General features: G+C 45.3%; 1 protein-coding gene across 1 annotated transcript in view; it reads left to right on the top strand.

Annotated features, from left to right (window-relative positions):
* LOC140716725 (nuclear factor 7, ovary-like) overlaps positions 1-21,564 on the top strand; it is a 66,350-nt gene that overhangs the window by 27,840 nt on the left and 16,946 nt on the right. Inside the window, exon 2 of the mRNA XM_073029536.1 lies at positions 19,917-20,150. Coding sequence (XP_072885637.1) covers positions 19,917-20,150 — 234 coding nt within the window. The remainder of the gene's footprint in view (positions 1-19,916; positions 20,151-21,564) is intronic.

Genomic DNA, 21,564 nt, shown 5'->3' with positions numbered 1-21,564 from the left:
TCTCCACAAGGTTTCTAAATTCGAAGGACAAATTTTGGGGCTCTGCGATGCTGGGAACGTTGCGCGAAAGTGGTGCTGAAGTCAAAGATCAGGCATGTTCTGAGTAAAAGGCAGAACAGACACAAAGGGCCGAATGGCCTGCTCGTGTTTCCTTTTTCTAAAGTCCGAGTTTACCTTTGCGCCTGGTTCTCCCTTGACCTTCAGCCTGTCCTTTTGCACAGGGGAGCGCTCACAGCACCGGAAATCCATCGGCAGCCGCTGTGGGCCAGCTCCCATATCCCAGCAGCAGGAGACAGGACTGGGAGGAAACTCCGGACAATAGGCCCCGATCCACGGCGGGGAAAGACCGGGCACCCTCTGTGTGGCTGAAACATCTCACGGAATCTCCGCCCGAATCTTCACTTCCGCCATCGTAAGGATTCAAAACTCCGGCCGCTGTTGCAGCCTTTACCCGGGGAGCTGCTCCCAATCTCGGGCCTCTCACCGGGTTCACTCGTTCCCGGTTCCAAACTTCGGTCCGCTCAGCGTCCCGCCCACTGGCACCCCTCAGCCAATGGAGGCAAGAGACACCCAGGGATGTTCTCTGATTGGCTGTGAGTGTGTCCGAGGACGGGCTGCTACTGGGAGCTGGAGATGTCAGTCACTGTTTGTTCTCAGAATCAAAGCAAGTTCCCCGAGGCTCAAAGTTCAAAGTAAATTTTATTTAGTTTTTTATTTTTTTTGTTTTTATTAAGCACAAACAAAAACAGAAACACTAAGCATATGCTAACAAAGCCAGAGAATCTCACAAAAGCAGCAACAAATATATAACTATTAACTTTAAATATACAAATAAACAAGGAAATCCACTCTAAATACTGTTGGACAGAAGGAACTGTATCTAAGAGGAGTCACAAAACAGGAACATTTACAGAGATAACCCAAAACGTTGACAGATTTGTACAGTCTTTACAGCTTTCTGTTTATGGGAAGTTATCAGAGTATAAACGTATAGTTTGAAGTCTGACGTAAAAATCTAAATGAAGGTTTCTTATTGCTGTGATTGCATTTATGGATATAAAATTTGCTGCAAATTAACAAAAGATTTATAATAAAGAAATGATCCCTATGAGATTTGGTGTTATTAGTAAAACCAAATAAAACATTTTGAAAACAAAACGTTAAATCCACGTTAATATATTGATCTATAAATTAACAAACAACAACCCAAAATGTTTTAACATATTCACAATCCCAAAATAGATGAAATAAATCCTCTGGATATAAACCGCAAAAAGAACAGTTAGTTTCAATATCAGAATTAACCCTTGTCAAATAAACATTGGTTGGATAATATCTATGTATAATTTTAAATAAGCCCCAGATACTCCTCCACCTCAGATTCCCCAAGCGACTATTCCAAAAACTAACAGAGTACATATAAGTCGCCACATACAACTCCTACAAACATACAGCGCAAAGCTACAGAACGGTAACTATATCTGGATCACTGAAAGATCAGCCAGAGTGCAGAAGACAACAAACTTCGCCAATGCAAATAAACAACGAGAACATGAAATAACCGCAGCGGCTGCCGATAGATGTCCGGTGCTCTCAGCGCTCCCTGTTCAATCTGACAGGACAAGAAACAGTGAGGCGCAAAGGTAAACTCGTGTTTCAGAAAATCAGAAATAGAGAAGGCGTGGCCATTCGGCCCCTTGCGCCTCTTCTGCCCTTCACTCAGAACATGCTTGACTTTTGACCACAGCACCACTTTCCTGCAACTTCCCATCACCGCTGAGCCCCAGGATATGTCTATTCAATTTAGAAACCTTGTGGAGATAATTGCAATGATTCACTGCACTCTGGGTGAGGAAATGTCTCCTCATCTCAGTCCTGCTGAGTTGTCCTCGGATTTTGAGTCTGTGAGCGTTGGTTCCACACCTTATGGGAAACATCATTCCAGCCCTTCCGCTGTAAATATCCTGTAAGATTGTATTTCTCTAATTCTGAGACAGGAATGTGATCTGTCTCAGTCAAACCACCACTTATTTCACTCATTTTGAGACAGTCCCAGTACGATGATTTGTTGTGTGAGCTTCTCTATGGACAGCAAGTGAGTGCAGTTATCCTGCGTTGTTCCACAGACTGATGGCTGAGGGGTAGTAACTGTTCCTGACCACGGTGGGATGAGTCCTGAGGCTCTTGTACCTTCTACCTGATTGCAGCAGTGAGAAAAGAGACTGCCTGTGTGGTGAGACTGATCACAGCCGCCTGTATCACCGTCCCCTCTGGCCTGACCTATCCGGGACCAAAGGGATTGTGGAGAGTAAATGAGGTACTCTGTCGAGTATCACTGTGATCCGTCCCCTCTGGCCTGCCCTATCCAAGACCAAAGGGATTGTGGAGAGTAAATGTGGTACTCTGTCGAGCATCACTGTGATCCGTCCCCTCTGGCCTGCCCTATCCGGGATCAAAGGGATTGTGGAGAGTAAATGTGGTACTCTGTCGAGTATCACTGTGATCCGCCCCGTCTGGCCTGCCCTATCTGGGACCAAAGGGATTGTGGAGAGTAAATGTGGTACTCTGTCGAGTATTACTGTGATCAGTCCCGTCTGGCCTGCCCTATCTGGGACCAAGGGATTGTTGAGAGTAAATGTGGTACTCAGTCGAGTATCGCAGTGATCCGTCCCCTCTGGCCTGCCCTATCTGGGACCAAAGGGATTGTGGAGAGTAAATGTGGTACTCTGTCGAGTATCGCAGTGATCCGTCCCCTCTGGCCTGCCCTATCCGAGACCAAAGGGATTGTGGAGAGTAAATGTGGTACTCTGTCGAGTATCACTGTGATCCGTCCCCTCTGGCCTGCCCTATCCGGGACCAAAGGGATTGTGGAGAGTAAATGTGGTGCTCTGTCGAGTATTATTGTGATCCGGGCTCTCTTCCTGCCTCTTATTATTCTTGACTGTGATTGTAGTGCGACAATCTCGGCCCAATGTCCCCTCTTTCTACAAACCCCGTTTCTGTCCTTAGCCAAGTGTCCTCTTCATCAGCACCGTCCGCACGATCCTGCCACCCGTTCTGGGTTCTTCGTCGGGACCCGAACTCCATCTCCTCACTACCGGTTCTCTGTGCACACTCTCGCTTTCCCCCAGTCCCTTTAAAGCAGGGGTGTCAAACTCATTTTAGGTCACGGGCCGGATTGAGCAAAATGCAGCTTCATGCGGGCCGGATCAGTCGGACGCGTGCGAACGCAGCTTTCGTTGCCTCCGTTTTTTCAGCCTGCTCTCATGTGTCTCAGTCTCTGCTATAACTACAAAGTGTTTCACTTTACAAATTCCGTTTCTTATGAAGAAGACTGCCGACCAAGACTGCCGAATAAACACTAAAAACCCTGAAAACCTGGTACCTGAATAAACTCATCATTAGCCATATCATATGCCATAGGCGCTTCGATTACTGGGGCCAGCTTTAATAGTAATTAGATATTATCTCGCGGGCCAAAGATAATTTCACCGCGGGCCGGATTTGGCCCGCGGGCCTTGAGTTTGACAGATATGCTTTGAAGAGCCAATTGCGCTCCCTATTCATCACAATTTATGTCACTTGGAGCCAGGTCTGACACAGCAAATTCACATTAGTTAACTTAAAGGAGTGGGCAGGCTTGGGTCTGAGACAGTTTAGAAAAGTCTGCACTACCAGCTGGACATACTGATCTGTCCAGGGTTTTGCCGGCATTGGACTCTCACGTATCCTTAAAACGAGCTATAAAGTACGCAAGGGATTCTCCTTTTTCCTACAGTTATCGGGTAAATTCACCAAAATCCGCATGCAGTCGGGCTGTCATTCAAATGGGTTCCCTTACCTCAGTGACCCACCGTGCCATGGCTTGTATTACATCAGCCCCTCTGGTGGCTCCCGGTCACCTTCGGGCGTCTGCCTGGGAAAGGGGAACCCACTCTCTGTCCCTGTCTGAGAGGTTCCATATATAACCCTGAGGAGTGGCACAAGTCCCCGGGCAGGGTCTGGAAAGGGGAACCCACTCCCTGTCGCAGTCCGAGAGGTTCCATATATAACCCTGAGGAGTGGCACAAGTTCCCGGGCAGGGTCTGGAAAGGGGAACCCACTCCCTGTCCCTGCCAGAGAGGTTCCATATATAACCCTGAGGAGTGGCACAAGTCCCCGGGCAGGGTCTGGAAAGGGGAACCCACTCCCTGTCCCTGTCCAAGAGGTTCCGTATATAACCCTGAGGAGTGGCACAAGTCCCCGGGCAGGGTCTGGAAAGGGGAACCCACACCCTGTCCCTGCTCGAGAGGTTCCATATATAACCCTGAGGAGTGGCACAAGTCCCCGGGCAGGGTCTGGAAAGGGGAACCCACTCCCTGTCCCTGCCCGAGAGGTTCCATATATAACCCTGAGGAGAGGCACGCCCCCGGGCAGGGTCTGGAAAGGGGAACCCACTCCCTGTCCCTGTCCGAGAGGTTCCATATATAACCCTGAGGAGTGGCACAAGTCCCCGGGCAGGGTCTGGAAAGGGGAACCCACTCCCTGTCCCTGTCCGAGTGGTTCCATATATAACCCTGAGGAGTGGCACAAGTCCCCGGGCAGGGTCTGGAAAGGGGAACCCACTCCCTGTCCCTGTCCGAGTGGTTCCATATATAACCCTGAGGAGTGGCACAAGTCCCAGGGCAGGGTCTGGAAAGGGGAACCCACTCCCTGTCCCTGCCCGAGAGGTTCCATATATAACCCTGAGGCGTGGCACGTCCCCGGGCAGGGCCTGGAAAGTGGAACCCACTCCCTGCCCCTGTCCGAGAGGTTCCATATATACCCCTGAGGAGTGGCACGTCCCCGGGCAGGGCCTGGAAAGTGGAACCCACTCCCTGTCCCCGCCCGAGAGGTTCCATATATAACCCTGAGGAGTGGCACGTCCCCGGGCAGGGCCTGGAAAGTGGAACCCACTCCCTGCCCCTGTCCGAGAGGTTCCATATATACCCCTGAGGAGTGGCACGTCCCCGGGCAGGGCCTGGAAAGTGGAACCCACTCCCTGTCCCCGCCCGAGAGGTTCCATATATAACCCTGAGGAGTGGCACAAGTCCCCGGGCAGGGTCCCACTCCCTGTCCCTGCCCGAGAGGTTCCATATATAACCCTGAGGAGTGGCACAAGTCCCCGGGCAGGGTCTGGAAAGGGGAACCCACTCCCTGTCCCTGGTCGAGAGGTTCCATATATAACCCTGAGGAGTGGCACAAGCCCCCGGGCAGGGTCTGGAAAGGGGAACCCACTCCCTTTTTCAATGAATTCAGGTAAAGCCCCTGGTCCGGATGGTTATACTGCTGAATTTTTTAAATCCTTTTCTTCTATACTCCCTCTTTGGCTTTGTAAAATTTTTAAAGATGCGTTAACTGTAGGTAAATAATCACAATCTTTTTATGATGCCTCCATTTCTCCAATTCTTAAAAAAGATAAAGACCCCACTGAATGTGCATCCTATCGGCCAATATCCTTGCTGAATACGGATTCTAAGATTTTTACCAAAATTTTGGCCACTAGATTAGAAAATGTATTACCTCAAATTATCTCTGAATATCAGACCAGATATATTAAAAATTCATCTTTTAACATTAGAAAATTTATTAATATAATTCATATTTCTTCATCTAAAATAACAGAATGTCATTTCCTTAGATGCTGAAAAAGCGTTCAATAGAGTTGAATGGCTATATTTATTTAATACATTGTAGAATTTTAATTTTAGCTTGAAATTTATATCATGGATTAAATTAATGTATTATCATCCTTTGCCTTCCGTTCTTACCAATAATCAAAGATCTTTTTTTCAGTTGTCCCGTGGTACGAGGTAAGGCTGCCCTTTAAGTCCTCTATTATTTGACATTGCTTTGGAACCTTTAGCCGTTGCCATTCGTGAATCACCTAATATTTTTGGTATTACCCGTGGGTAAGGGACTTATGTTATCATTATATGCTGATGATTTGTTACTATACATATCTGACCCTGAGAGATCTATTCCTGCTATTTCATTCTTGCTTGCTCAGTTTAGTAGCTTCTCTGGCTACAAACTAATTTTAATAAGAGTGAATTATTTTCATTAAATATGCAAGTTCCAATTTATAAACAAATACCATTTAAAGTTGTCACAGATCATTTTACTTATTTGGGTATTAAAGTTACCAAGAAACATAAGGGTTAATTTAAAGTTAATTTTTTACCTTTAATTGAACAAATCAAGCAACTTGTTACCAGGCATTGGTATCTCTGTCATTGGTTGGTCGAATTAATACGATCAAGATGATAGTGTTACCCAAATTTTTATATTTATTCCAAGCATTACCAATTTTTACTCCTAAATCTTTTTTTGATATTATTGACTCCAAAATGTCCTCGTATGTGTGGCAGAGTAAAAATCCGAGATTAAGTAAAAAATATTTACAGAAGCCTAAGAAGGAAGGTGGTTTTGCTTTGCCAAACCTGAGATTTTACTATTGGGCAGTTAATATTCAATATTTATATATTTTGGACACAAGAATCGGTCATAGTACCTTGCCCACAATGGGTAAATTTGGAGTGTAAATCTGTACAAGACTTCTCATAGTTTTTTATTTTAGGATCTTCGCTTCCTTTTGCTTTATCTAAACCGAATAAACAAATAACTAATCCTACAGTTAAACATACATTAAGAATATGGTTTCAATTTCGTAAATTCTTTGGCTTGAATAATCAAGCCCTATTATATCTACCTTCTTTTTCCAGCCCTCTTTTATGGACCAGGCCTTTGTGTTATGGAAAACAAAAGGTATAACATGTTTTCGTGATCTATTTTTAGATAACAGTTTTATGTCCTTTGAACAGCTATCCAGCCTAAAACTCATTTTTTTTAGATACTTGCAAGTTAGAAATTTCTTGAATGTTAGTATTTTCTGAAATTATGTCCAATGGACATTACAGAAAAAAATTCTATCTCTGAATCCTTGCCAGAAGGGTTAAGTAGCTATCATTTATCATATGATCATGAAAATCCAGCCAGGAGTATCAGAAATAATTAAGAAGGAATGGGAAAAAGAACTTCACTGTCTTATACCCACAGAGCAGTGGGAGAAAATTTTACAATTAGTCAATTCTTCTTCTATTTGTGCTAAACATGCCTAATACAATTTAAGGTTGTTTATAGGGCTCACATGTCCAAGGATAAACTCGCTCGATTTTATTCTTACGTTAATCCAACCAGTGACAGATGTCATTCTGAAGTCGCTTCATTGACCCACATGTTCTGGTCTTGCCCCCGTTTTCAAAATTATTGGAAAGATATTTTTGGTATTATTTCAACAGTTCTGAATATCAAATTGCAAACGCATCCTATTACTGCAATTTTCCGTTTACCAAAGGTGGATAATAGTTGTTTATCCCCCACCCTCAGCCTGGCGGATGATTGCATTTGTTACATAATGGCTAGAAGATCTATCCTATTGAATTGGAAAGAAATTAATCCTCCAACTATATTTCAGTGGTTTTCTCGAGTTTAGAAAAAATTACAAGTGTTGTCTTTGACCCTTCAGTTAAATTTGAAGAAACTTGGAGACCATTTATTCAACATTTTCATATGAGCTAAACTGACTTTTCCTAAACCTTACTTTTATTGTCCTTAATTATTTGGATGGAGGTGCGGAGTTACTGACGCTACTGTGTCTGATTGATATAATGCAATGGCCCATGTCGATTAGGATTTTTTTCATTTTTTGGGGGGGGGGGTTCTTATTTTCGCCATTTTTTGTAACCACTATGAGTTTGGGAGGTTATTATCATCTATTTGTATTTATACCTTAACCTATTAATTATGTACTCTCAAGCTCTTTGTATTCATGTTTCATTTATGTTTGTTTAAAATCAATAAAAATATTTAAAAAGGACTACTCTGAGGAAAGGGTGGAATAGGCGCAACGGGCCGAGTGGCCAGGCCTGCTCCTGTTACTTATTTTCTAAAGTCCGAGTTTACCTTTGCGCCTGGTTCTCCCTTGGTTTTCAGCCGTTCGGATTGCACAGGGGAGCGGTGAGAGCTCCGGAGATCCATCGGCAGCCGCTGCGGGCCAGCTCCCGTATCCCAGCAGCAGGAGACAGGACTGGGAGGAAACTCCGGACAACAGGCCCCGATCCACGGCGGGGAAAGACCGGGCTCCCCCTGTGTGTCTGAAACATCTCACGGAATCTCCGCCCGTCTCTTCACCTCCGCCATCGGAAGGATTCAAAACACCGGCCGCTGTTGCAGCCTTTACCCGGGGAGCTGCTCCCAATCTCGGGTCTCTCACCGGGTCCACTCGTTCCCGATTCCAAACTTCGGTCCGCCCAGCGTCCCGCCCACTGACACCCCTCAGCCAATGGAGGCAAGAGTCTCACAGTGGTGTTCTCCGATTGGCTGTGAGTGTGTCCGAGGGCGGGCTGCTGCCGGGAGCCGGAGATGTCAGTCACTGTTTGTTCTCAGAATCAAAGCAAGTTCCCCGAGGCTCAAAGTTCAAAGTAAATTTTATTATTATTTTTAAATTTTTTAAATTTTTATTAAACACAAACAAAAACAGAAACACTAAACATAAGCTAACAAAGACAGGGAATCACAGGAAAGCAGCAACAAATATATAACTATTAACTATAAATATACAAATAAACAAGGAAATCCACTCTAAATACTGTTGGACAGAAGGAACTGTATCTAAGAGGAGTCACAAAACAGGAACATTTACAGAGATAACCCAAAACTTTGACAGATTTGTACAGTCTTTACAGCTTTCTGATTATGGGAAGCTTTCAGAGTATAAACGTAGAGTTTGAAGTCTGATGTAAAAAATATAAATGAAGGTTTCTTATTGCTGTGATTGCATTTATGGATATAAAATTTGCTGTAAATCAACAAAATATGTATGGTAAGGAAATGATCCCTATGAGATTTGGTATTATTAGTAAAACCAAATAAGACAATTTCAAAACAAAAAATTAAATCCATGTTAATATATTGATCTATAAATTGACAAACATCAACCCAAAATGTTTTAACATATTAACAATCCCAAAACAGATGAAATAAATCCTCTGGATATAAACCGCAAAAAGAACAGTTAGTTTCAATATCAGAATTAACCCTTGTCAAATAAACATTGGTTGGATAATATCTATGTATAATTTTAAATAAGCCCCAGATACTCCTCCACCTCAGATTCCCCAAGCGACTATTCCAAAAACTAACAGAGTACATATAAGTCGCCACATACAACTCCTACAAACATACAGCGCAAAGCTACAGAACGGTAACTATATCTGGATCACTGAAAGATCAGCCAGAGTGCAGAAGACAACAAACTTCGCCAATGCAAATAAACAACGAGAACATGAAATAACCGCAGCGGCTGCCGATAGATGTCCGGTGCTCTCAGCGCTCCCTGTTCAATCTGACAGGCCAAGAAACAGTGAGGCGCAAAGGTAAACTCGTGTTTCAGAAAATCAGAAATAGAGGTGTGGCCATTCGGCCCCTTCCGTCTCTTCTGCCCTTCACTCAGAACATGCTTGACTTTTGACCTCAGCACCACTTTCCTGCAACTTTCCATCACCGCTGAGCCCCAGGATATGTCTATTAAATTTAGAAACCTTGTGGAGATAATTGAAATAATTCACTGCACTCTGGGTGAGGAAATTTCTCCTCATCTCAGTCCTGCTGAGTTGTCCTCCGATTTTGAGTCTGTGAGCGCTGGTTCCACACCTTATGGGAAACATCATTCCAGCCCTTCCGCTGTAAATATCCTGTGTGATTGTATTTCTCTAATTCTGAGACAGGAATGTGATCTGTCTCAGTCAAACCACCTCTTATTTCACTCATTTTGAGACAGTCCCAGTACGATGATTTGTTGTGGCAGCATCTCTATGGACAGCAAGTGAGTGCAGTTATCCTGCGTTGTTCCACAGACTGATGGCTGAGGGGTAGTAACTGTTCCTGACCACGGTGGGATGAGTCCTGAGGCTCTTGTACCTTCTACCTGATTGCAGCAGTGAGAAAAGAGACTGCCTGTGTGGTGAGACTGATCACAGCCGCCTGTATCACCGTCCCCTCTGGCCTGACCTATCCGGGACCAAAGGGATTGTGGAGAGTAAATGAGGTACTCTGTCGAGTATCACTGTGATCCGTCCCCTCTGGCCTGCCCTATCCAAGACCAAAGGGATTGTGGAGAGTAAATGTGGTACTCTGTCGAGCATCACTGTGATCCGTCCCCTCTGGCCTGCCCTATCCGGGATCAAAGGGATTGTGGAGAGTAAATGTGGTACTCTGTCGAGTATCACTGTGATCCGCCCCGTCTGGCCTGCCCTATCTGGGACCAAAGGGATTGTGGAGAGTAAATGTGGTACTCTGTCGAGTATTACTGTGATCAGTCCCGTCTGGCCTGCCCTATCTGGGACCAAGGGATTGTTGAGAGTAAATGTGGTACTCTGTCGAGTATCGCAGTGATCCGTCCCCTCTGGCCTGCCCTATCTGGGACCAAAGGGATTGTGGAGAGTAAATGTGGTACTCTGTCGAGTATCGCAGTGATCCGTCCCCTCTGGCCTGCCCTATCCGGGACCAAAGGGATTGTGGAGAGTAAATGTGGTACTCTGTCGAGTATCACTGTGATCCGTCCCCTCTGGCCTGCCCTATCCGGGACCAAAGGGATTGTGGAGAGTAAATGTGGTGCTCTGTCGAGTATTATTGTGATCCGGGCTCTCTTCCTGCCTCTTATTATTCTTGACTGTGATTGTAGTGCGACAATCTCGGCCCAATGTCCCCTCTTTCTACAAACCCCGTTTCTGTCCTTAGCCAAGTGTCCTCTTCATCAGCACCGTCCGCACGATCCTGCCACCCGTTCTGGGTTCTTCGTCGGGACCCGAACTCCATCTCCTCACTACCGGTTCTCTGTGCACACTCTCGCTTTCCCCCAGTCCCTTTAAAGCAGGGGTGTCAAACTCATTTTAGGTCACGGGCCGGATTGAGCAAAATGCAGCTTCATGCGGGCCGGATCAGTCGGACGCGTGCGAACGCAGCTTTCGTTGCCTCCGTTTTTTCAGCCTGCTCTCATGTGTCTCAGTCTCTGCTATAACTACAAAGTGTTTCACTTTACAAATTCCGTTTCTTATGAAGAAGACTGCCGAGCAAGACTGCCGAAGAAACACTAAAAACCCTGAAAACCTGGTACCTGAATAAACTCATCATTAGCCATATCATACGCCATAGGCGCTTCGATTACTGGGGCCAGCTTTAATAGTAATTAGATATTATCTCGCGGGCCAAAGATAATAGCACCGCGGGTCTTGAGTTTGACATATATGCTTTAAAGAGTCAATTGCGCTCCCTATTCATCACAATTTATGTCACCTGGGGCCAGGTCTGACACAGCGAATTGAGATTAGTTAACTTAAAGGAGTGGGCAGGCTTGGGTCCGAGACAGTTTAGAAAAGTCTGCACTGCCAGCTGGACATACTGATCTGTCCAGTGGTTTGCCGGCATTGGACTCTCACGTATCCTTAAAACGAGCTATAAAGTACGCAAGGGATTCTCCTTTTTTCTGTAGTTATCGGGTAAATTCACCAAAATTCGCATGCAGTCGGGCTGTCATTCAAATGGGTTCCCTTACCTCAGTGACCCACCGTGCCATGGCTTGTATTACATCAGCCCCTCTGGTGGCTCCCGGTCACCTTCAGGCGTCTGCCTGGGAAAGGGGAACCCACTCCCTGTCCCTGTCCGAGAGGTTCCATATATAACCCTGAGGAGTGGCACAAGTCCCCGGGCAGGGTCTGGAAAGGGGAACCCACTCCCTGTCCCTGCCCGAGAGGTTCCATATATAACCCTGAGGAGTGGCACAAGTCCACGGGCAGGGTCTGGAAAGTTGAACCCACCCCCTGTCCCTGTCTGAGAGGTTCCATATATAACCCTGAGGAGTGGCACAAGTCCCCAGGCAGGGTCTCGAAAGGGGAACCCACTCCCTGTCCCTGTCCGAGAGGTTCCATATATAACCCTGAGGAGTGGCACAGTCCCCGGGCAGGGTCTGGAAAGGGGAACCCACTCCCTGTCCCTGTCCAAGAGGTTCCATATATAACCCTGAGGAGTGGCACAAGTCCCCAGGCAGGATCTGGAAAGGGGAACCCACTCCCTATCCCTGTCTGAGAGGTTCCATATATAACCCCGAGGAGTTGCACAAGTCCCCAGGCAGGGTCTGGAATGGGGAACCCACTCCCTTTTTCAATGAATTCAGGTAAAGCCCCAGGTCTGGATGGTTATACTGCTGAATTTTTTAAATTTTTTAAATCCCGCTTTCGCTTTTTAACATTTTTAAAGATGCGTTAAAAGTAGGTAAATAACCACAATCTTTTTATGATGACTCCATTTCTCCAATTCTTAAAAAAGATAAAGACCCCACTGAATGTGCATCCTATTGGCCAATATCCTTGCTGAATACGGATTCTAAGATTTTTACCGAAATTTTGGCCACTAGATTAGAAAATGTGAACCTCAAATTATCTCTGAAGATCAGACCGGATTTATTAAAAACTGTTATTCATCTTTTAACATTTGAAAATTTATTAATATAATTTATACTTCTTCATCTAAAATACCAGAATGTCATTTCCTTAGATGCTGAAAAAGCGTTCGATAGAGTTGAATGGCCATATTTATTTAATACGTTGCAGAATTTTAATTTTAGCTTGAAATTTATATCATGGATTAAATTAATGTATTATAATCCTTTGGCTTCGGTTCTTACCAATAATCAAAGATCTCCTTTTTTTCAGTTGTCCCGTGGTACGAGGCAAGGCTGCCCTTTAAGTCCTCTATTATTTGACATTGCTTTGGAACCTTTAGCCGTTGCCATTCGTGAATCACCTAATATTTTTGGTATTACCCGTGGGTTAGGGACTTATAAGTTATCATTATATGCTGATGATTTGTTACTATACATATCTGACCCTGAGAGATCTATTCCTGCTATTTCATCCTTGCTTGCTCAGTTTAGTAGCTTTTCTGGCTACAAACTGAATTTTAATAAGAGTGAATTATTTCCATTAAATATCCAAGTTCCAATTTATAAACACTTACCATTTAAAGTTGTCACAGATCATTTTACTTATTTGGGTATTAAAATTACCAAGAAACATAAGGGTTTATTTAAAGTTAATTTTTTACCTTTAATTGAACAAATCAAGCAACTTGTTACCAGGGGGTCCCCATTATCTCTGTCATTGGTTGGTCGAATTAATACTATCAAGATGATAGTATTACCCAAATTTTTTTATTTATTCCAAGCATTAAAAATTTTTATTCCTAAATCTTCTTTTGATATTATTGACTCCAAAATATCCTTATATGTGTGGCAGAGTAAAAATCCGAGATTAAGTAAAAAATATTTACAGAAGCCTAAGAAGGAAGGTGGTTTTGCTTTGCCAAACCTGAGATTTTACTATTGGGCAGTTAATATTCAATATTTATATATTTTGGACACAAGAATCGGTCATAGTACCTTGCCCACAATGGGTAAATTTGGAGTGTAAATCTGTACAAGACTTCTCATTAGTAATTAGTTTTGCTACAATAAGTGTATGGGACATTGGAAAAATTGTTGAATTTCCGCATGGGGATGAATAAAGTATCTATCTATCTATCATTGTTTTCTATTTTAGGATCTTCGCTTCCTTTTGCTTTATCTAAACCGAATAAACAAATAACTAATCCTATAGTTAAACATACATTAAGAATATGGTTTCAGTTTCGTAAATTCTTTGGCTTGAATAATCAAGCCCTATTATATCTAACTTCTTTTTCCAGCCCTCTTTTATGGACCAGGCCTTTGTGTTATGGAAAACAAAAGGTATAACATGTTTTCGTGATCTATTTTTAGATAACAGTTTTATGTCCTTTGAACAGCTATCCAGCCTAAAACTCATTTTTTTTAGATACTTGCAAGTTAGAAATTTCTTGAATGTTAGTATTTTCTGAAATTATGTCCAATGGACATTACAGAAAAAAATTCTATCTCTGAATCCTTGCTGGAAGGGTTAAGTAGCTATCATTTATCATATGATCATGAAAATCCAGCCAGGAGTATCAGAAATAATTAAGAAGGAATGGGAAAAAGAACTTCACTGTCTTATACCCACAGAGCAGTGGGAGAAAATTTTACAATTAGTCAATTCTTCTTCTATTTGTGCTAAACATGCTTAATACAATTTAAGGTTGTTCATAGGGCTCACATGTCAAAGGATAAACTCGCTCGATTTTATTCTTATGTTAATCCAACCAGTGACAGATGTCATTCTGAAGTTGCTTCATTGACCCACATGTTCCGGTCTTGCCCCTGTTTGCAAAATTATTGGAAAGATGTTTTTGGTATTATTTCAACAGTTCTGAATATCAAATTGCAACCACATCCTATTACTGCAATTTTCGGTTTACCAATGGTGGATAAAAGTCGTTTATCCCCCCTCAGCCCAGCGGATGATTGCATTTGTTACATTAATGGCTAGAAGATCTATCCTATTGAACTGGAAAGAAATTAATCCTCCAACTATATTTCAGTGGTTTTCTCAAACTATTTCTTGTTCGAGTTTAGAAAAAATTACAAGTGTTGCCTTTAACCCTTCAGTTAAATATGAAGAAACTTGGAGACCATTTATTCAACATTTTCATATAAGCTAAACTGACTTTCCCTAAACCTTACTTTTATTGTCCTTAATTATTTGGATGGAGGTGCGGAGTTATTGACGCTACTGTGTATAATTGATATAATGCAATGGCCCATGTCGGTTAGGATTTTTTAAATTTTTTTGGGGGGAGGATTTCTTATTTTCTCCACTTTTTATAACCACTATGAGTTTTGGAGGTTATTATCATCTATTTGTATTTATACCTTCACCTATTAATTATGTACTCTCAAGCTCTTTGTATTCATGTTTCATTTTTGTGTTTGTTTAAAATCAATAAAAAGATTTAAAAAGGAGTATTCTGAGGAAAGGGTGGAATAGGCGCAACGGGCCGAGCGGCCAGGCATGCTCATGTTACTTATTTTCTAAAGCACGAGTTTACCTTTGCGCCTTGTTCTCCCTTGGTTTTCAGCCGTTCGGATTGCACAGGGGAGCGGTGAGAGCTCCGGAGATCCATCGGCAGCCGCTGCGGGGCAGCTCCCGTCTCCCAGCAGGAAGGGACGGGTCTGGGAGACAATTCCAGACAACAGGCCCCGATCCTCGGCGGGGAAAGTCCGGGCGCCCTCCGTGTAGCTGAAACATCTCACGGAATCTCCGCCAGTCTCTTCAGCTCTGCCTTCGAAAGGATTCACGACCCGCCGGTGGTGCAGCCGAAACCCGAGACGCAGCTCCCGGTCTCCGACCTCACTGGATCTCGGTTGCAAACTGCGGCTGGGCCGGGCGCTCAGCGTCCCGCCCACTGACTCCCCTCAGCCAATGAGAGCATCCTTCTCCCAACGGTGATCGCTGACTGGCTGTGAGTGTGTCTGAGGACGGGCTGCTGCTGGGAGCTGGAGATGTCAGTCACAGTTTGTTCTCAGAATTAAAGCAAGTTTCCCGAAACTCAAATTTCAAAATAAATTTTATTTTCAGAGTCCAGATAAGTCACCACATACAACCCCGAGAAGCATTTTCCTGCGGACATACTTAGAAAAAGTATAGAATAGTAACCACAACAGAAGCAGGCAGTGAAAGATCAGCCAGAGTGCTGATCTGTGCAAATGCAAATACAAAAATAATGATAAAGAACAAGAACATAAAATAACCGCAGCGGCTGCCGATGGATCTCCGGAGCTCTCACCGCTCCCCTGTGCAATCCGACAGGCTGAAGGCCAAGGGAGAACAAGGCGCAAAGGTAACCTCGTGATTTAGAAAATAAGAAACAGGAACAGACGTTGCCATTCGGCCCGTTGCGCTGTTCTGTCCCTCACTCAGAACATGGCTGACCTTTGCCCTCAGCACCACTTTCCTGCAACGTTCCCAACATCGCCGAGCCCCTAAATATGTCGGTTTAATTTAGAAAACCTGTGGAGAAAACTCCAAATATTCACTGCACTGTGGGTGGGGAAATTTCTCCTCATCTCAGTCCTGCTGAGGTGACCTCGGATTTTGAGTCTGTGATCCCCGGTTCCACTGCCCAGCCAGGAGAAACATCATTCCTGCCCCTACCCTGTAAATACCCTGTGAGACTGTGTCTGTCTCAATCAGGAAGCTTCTCCATGTGAACCTTGTGTTCATGAAATTGATGACAGTTCTTTCAGACCAGCTGCTTTGTCCACAAGAACACCAGACAGTGGTCAGCACGGAATGTCCTGCAGTGACTGCAGGAGAAGGACTGGCTGGACACAGTGGAGTGGTTCCCTGAGCAGACAGTCCAGACCATCTGGCAGAATGCCTCCTCACCAGATCTCCCCAACAGGCACCAAGACCTCACCTGTCTGGCGGCGAGAGGGCCCCTCCCAGTCTGATCCTTGCTGCATGCCCGGAGATCACTCCCACAGCGCGCTGCCCCGAGATTACTGCAGTGGAGACGAGAGGGCCCCTCCCAGTCTGATCCTTGCTGCATGCCCGGAGATCACTCCCACAGCGCGCTGCCCCGAGATTACTGCAGTGGAGACGAGAGGGCCCCTCCCAGTCTGATCCTTGCTGCATGCCCGGAGATCACTCCCACAGTGCGCAGTGGAGACGAGACGGTCACTCACCTCTTTGCGGACTGTGGGCTGGCGAAGATCTGTGGAGAAAGATGCAAGGGCCTGTGCCACAGCAGCTGCGTGACAGAAGGCTCACTGATCCTCGGGCTGTTCCCAGGACGCGCAGGAAAACGGACAGCGAGTGCTGCTGGAAGATCATCAACTCGGGGAAAGACGCTCGAAACTTGTTGGCCTGCCATCACATCGAGATGTCCGGAGAGCAGGGGTTCCCAACCTGGGTACCACGGTTACTGGTATTGGTCCTTGGCATAAAAATGTTTGGGAACCCCAGTCGTACAGGAATGCTGCCGACTGGCTCATTCCAGACTACAGGGACACCATTGGAACTACAGGGATCCTCTACACTGGACAGGGAGTGGCCGGGTTAGCTGAGGAAGCCTCACAGTTATTGTAGTAGTGAACCACCCCAGGGAGGCACATGGCTTCTCCTTTCAGCGCAGGACTTCAATCATCTTCCAGGGGAAGGTCCTTCCGACCGCAGGGATGAGGCCTTTGGAGATTCAGCTGACGTTTTTGTCGCACCAGGTTTTTAAGAGATGGGGTTGCTGGCCATATGGCCAACCCTCCTCCGCTCGTAGCCGGGCATAGACAGTCCATGGCCGCGTTTTCTTATCTGCTGCCTGTTTAATGTGTTTTTGATCCCACACTAAACATAGAAGTGGTCAGAATTTCCACTGAACACATCCAGTAAAACCATGTTGATTCCCTGAGCAAACACGAGGAAATCTGCTGATGCTGGAAATTCAAACAACACACACAAAATGCTGGTGGAACACAGCAGGCCAGGCAGCATCTATAGGGAGAAGCGCTGTCGATGTTTCGGGCCGAGACCCTTCGTCAGAACTAACTGAAAGGAGAGATAGTAAGAGGTTTGAAACTAGGAGGGGGAGGGGAAAATGTGAAATGATAGGAGAAGACCGGAGCTGGAAAGGTGATTGGGAAAAGGGATACAGAGCTGGAGAAGGGAAAGGATCATGGGACAGGTGGCCCAGGGAGAAAGAAAGGGGGAGGGGATAACCAGAGGGAGATGGAGAACAGGCAGTGATGGGGAGAGAGAGAGATAAAAAAACAAACAACTAAATATGTCAGGGATGGGGTAAGAAGGGGAAGAGGGGCATTAACGGAAGTGAGAGAAGTCAATGTTCATGCCATCAGGTTGGAGGCTACCCAGGTGTTGTTCCTCCAACCTGACAGCTTCATCTTGACATTAGAGGAGTCCATGGATAGACATATCAGAATGGGTATGGGACGTGGAATTAAAATGTGTGGCCACTGGGAGATCCTGCTTTCTCTGGCGAAACGGTCTCCCAGTCTGCGTCGGGTCTCACCAATATATAAAAGGCCTCATCGGGAGCACCGGATGCAGTATACCACACCAGCTGTCCTGATGAAGGGGCTCGGCCCGAAACGTCGACAGTGCTTCTCCCTACAGATGCTGCCTGGCCTGCTGTGTTCCACCAGCATTGTGTGTGTGTTGTTTGATTCCCCGAGTCTGCAACGCGCGTAGTGGACAATCGCGGTACTGCAGGGGATCAGCAGCTCCCGGAAAGTGAAATCATTCTGAATCAGGAAGTGCTGGGAGTTAACATGGCTTCGAAAGGACCGGCCGAGAGTTTGAGCGATGAGGTAATTTGTCCCGTCTGCCTGGATTTCTTCACCGATCCGGTTATACTGGAGTGCGGACACAACTTCTGTCGCTCTTGTATCACACGGTGTTGGGAAAGGGAGGAGAGAAACTCCTGCCCGGAATGTAGAGAGGTATTTGCTGACCGCACCCTCAGGGTGAATCGGGCCTTAGCAAATCTGGCTGAAGAAGCTCAAAATATAAATCTGAATCCGAAGGGGAAGGAAAGTAAACGTCACTGCGAGGAACATGAGGAAGAACTGAAGCTGTTTTGTGAAACGGACAAGACACTGATCTGTGTGATCTGTGCAGTGGCGGAGGAACACAGAGAGCACCGCTTCAAGCCGATTAAAGAAGCTGTTAATCTCTACAAGATAAAACTAACGTTAATTAAATACTTAACACATTTCTTTTATCCAACATATCATCACACGAGCCTCTATAACTAACACATGATTCTCTGCAACTTCCACCTTCTCCAACGGGATTCTAGCATCTCTCCGTCCCACAGCCCACCTCCTCACCCCGCAAGTCTCCGCTCTCGATACGGATCGCTCCCCGTACTTTATCGCCCTGATCCACTCGCTCCTCCCCACTGATCTCCCTCCTGGCACTGACAACTGCAAGCGGGACAAGTGCTACACCTGACTCCTAACCTCCTCCCTCGTCACCATTCACGGCCGCAAACAGCCCAGTTCCTCCCGTTTCTTCCATGGTCGATTGTCCTCTCGAATTAGATTCCTTCTTCTCCAGCCCTTTACTTCTTCCACCTGCCCCTCTCAGCTTCTCACTTCATCACCCTCCCCCACGTTCCCCCTCACGTTGTCTCACCCGTCACCTGTCAGCTGGTTCTCATCCCCAACCTTTTTTATTCTGGCTTCTGTCCCATTCCTTCCCAGTCCTAATGAAGGGTCTCATCCCGAAACACCGACTGTTTATTTCCCCTGAATAGATGCTGCCTGACTCACTGAGTTCCTCCGGTATTTTGTGTGATAATCGGGTTTGATCACCTGTTTCTTTTGATGCATCTTTGTTTCTATTTCCTTCACTCTCTGACTTCCAGGATCAGCTAAAATCTTCCTTAGACTCTCTCACAAAAAAGAAATCAGACTTCCAGGAAAAGGAGCAACAACTGAAAGAGAAGATTTCCGGAGTTCAGGTGAGGCTTCCTGAGCGGAATTTCAGATATTACTGTCGAATTTTGCTCCATTTAATGCAGAATAGCCGAGTATCGCAGCTCCAGTGACCTGGGTTCGATCCTGACCTCTGCTGCTGTCTGTGTGGAGTTTGCATGCTCCCCCTGTGACCACGAGAGATTCCGACACATATCAAGGACATGCCGGATGAATAGCTAATTACCGTTAACCGTGAAAAGGTGGGGAGGGTGTGCGTGAATCAGATGGGAGTTTATGGGTCAATAAGTGAGAATAGGTTTCAGGAAAACGTGAGGGAATGGTGTTGGCGGGAATGCTCTCAGAAGTAGCATGGACTCTAACAGACCGAACTTAACGACAAAAGGAAACAGAGCACAGCAATGCAGTATATTAATCTTCACCTTTCATTCGATAGGAACAGTCACACAGCCTTCAGTCCCACATCACATCCCAGTTTGCTGAACTGCGCCAGATTATCACTGAGAAAGAGCAGAGCTTACTCAGGGATCTCAGGGAAGAAGAGAAGAGGATTCTCAACCCACTGGAGAAAAATCTTCTCGCTTTTCAAGAGAATATAAGGATTATTCAGGAGGAAATCACTAAGTTAAAGGAACAGATGGATCAAAAAGACAGTGTGATGTTTCTCAAGGTGAGGGATTATATTTCAAATTGTTTCTGTCAAAGGACACTAAATGAACAGTCGTATATTCGAAATAAACACAGCACAGTGGCCAATTCTAACAAATCAATTGCCGCTGCTGACGACCTCACACAAGTTGTTATATTTGCATGATGCGCCCTCCCATCACTCCAATAATGACATTTCAAAATGTCCAAGATACGCTTTCAGTCCTTCATTAGCAAAATACAATCTTGAAGCGATGAAACTTCAGGGTAATTCATTGTAAAGTAAGCTGCAACACAGCGGTCAAGAACAGAATGACATCCGCCCGACCCCAGCTCAAAACTGCCCAGAACAAAGTACAGATACGTAACTTTTTCCCTTCGCTTTTACCATGTCCCCACTCACGTGACGCGTTACCATAATAAACACATAGCACAGAATACAATGCAGACGGAAAACAGATGCGTTGCTCCGACACACAGCATTTTAAAATGACAGTAAACTGTTTCTCACCAGACAATTGATGCATCTATTCAGGGTTGTTGTTGTCCCATAATAATAAGATTATTAAGGGATTGGACACGCTGGAGGCAGGAAGCATGTTCCCGCTGATGGGTGAGTCCAGAACTAGAGGCCACAGTTTAAGAATAAGGGGTAGGCCATTCAGGACAGTGATGCGGAAAAGCTTTTTCACCCAGAGAGTGGTAAATATGTGGAATGCTCTGCCCCAGAAGGCAGTGGAGGCCAAGTCTCTGGATGCTATCAAGAGAGAGTTAGATAGAGCTCTTATAGATAGCGGGGTCAAAGGATATGGGGAGAGGGCAGGTACGGGGTACTGATTGTGTATGATCAGCCATGATCACAGTGAATGGCAGTGCTGGCTAGAAGGGCCGAATGGCCTACTCCTGCACCTATTGTTTATTGTCCCAAAACTGGGCTTCCACAACTTCTGTACATCCCAGGACAGAATGCAAATCTCTCTGAAATTATTTACTCTGATCATAACACAGAGCTGCTGACTGTTTCCTTAATTACCGCATTAAATATCCTCTAAAACTCCCATTAACACCCAGTTCCAGTCACAGGCTGTGAGTGGGTGTGAGGGTCTCTCTGTCAATCAGTGAGAACAAAGAATGTGACCCACACATCAGACTTATCTTCCATGTCCGGTTTCCATCAGATTACGGAAATTTTCACTGCCTCTTTATTTTTTGGATATATTTCGCATGGGATTATATCCCATTCTCTATCATAAACAGGCCATTAGGTCCATCTTCTATCAGTTTCCCTGCTTCACAATCCTCCACCCACCTACTCACCACAGCCAGCAACAGTGCCCCGAAATCTCTGGTCCCTCACGTGTTTATCCAGCCTCCCCATTACATTCAATCTCTGCTGTTCCATTTCAACCACACCTGTGGCACTGAGTTCCACATCC

The sequence above is a fragment of the Hemitrygon akajei genome, chromosome 26, assembly GCF_048418815.1.
Source record: "Hemitrygon akajei chromosome 26, sHemAka1.3, whole genome shotgun sequence".
Taxonomy (NCBI): Eukaryota; Metazoa; Chordata; class Chondrichthyes; order Myliobatiformes; family Dasyatidae; genus Hemitrygon; species Hemitrygon akajei.
This window is presented reverse-complemented; position numbering and strand designations above follow the sequence as displayed.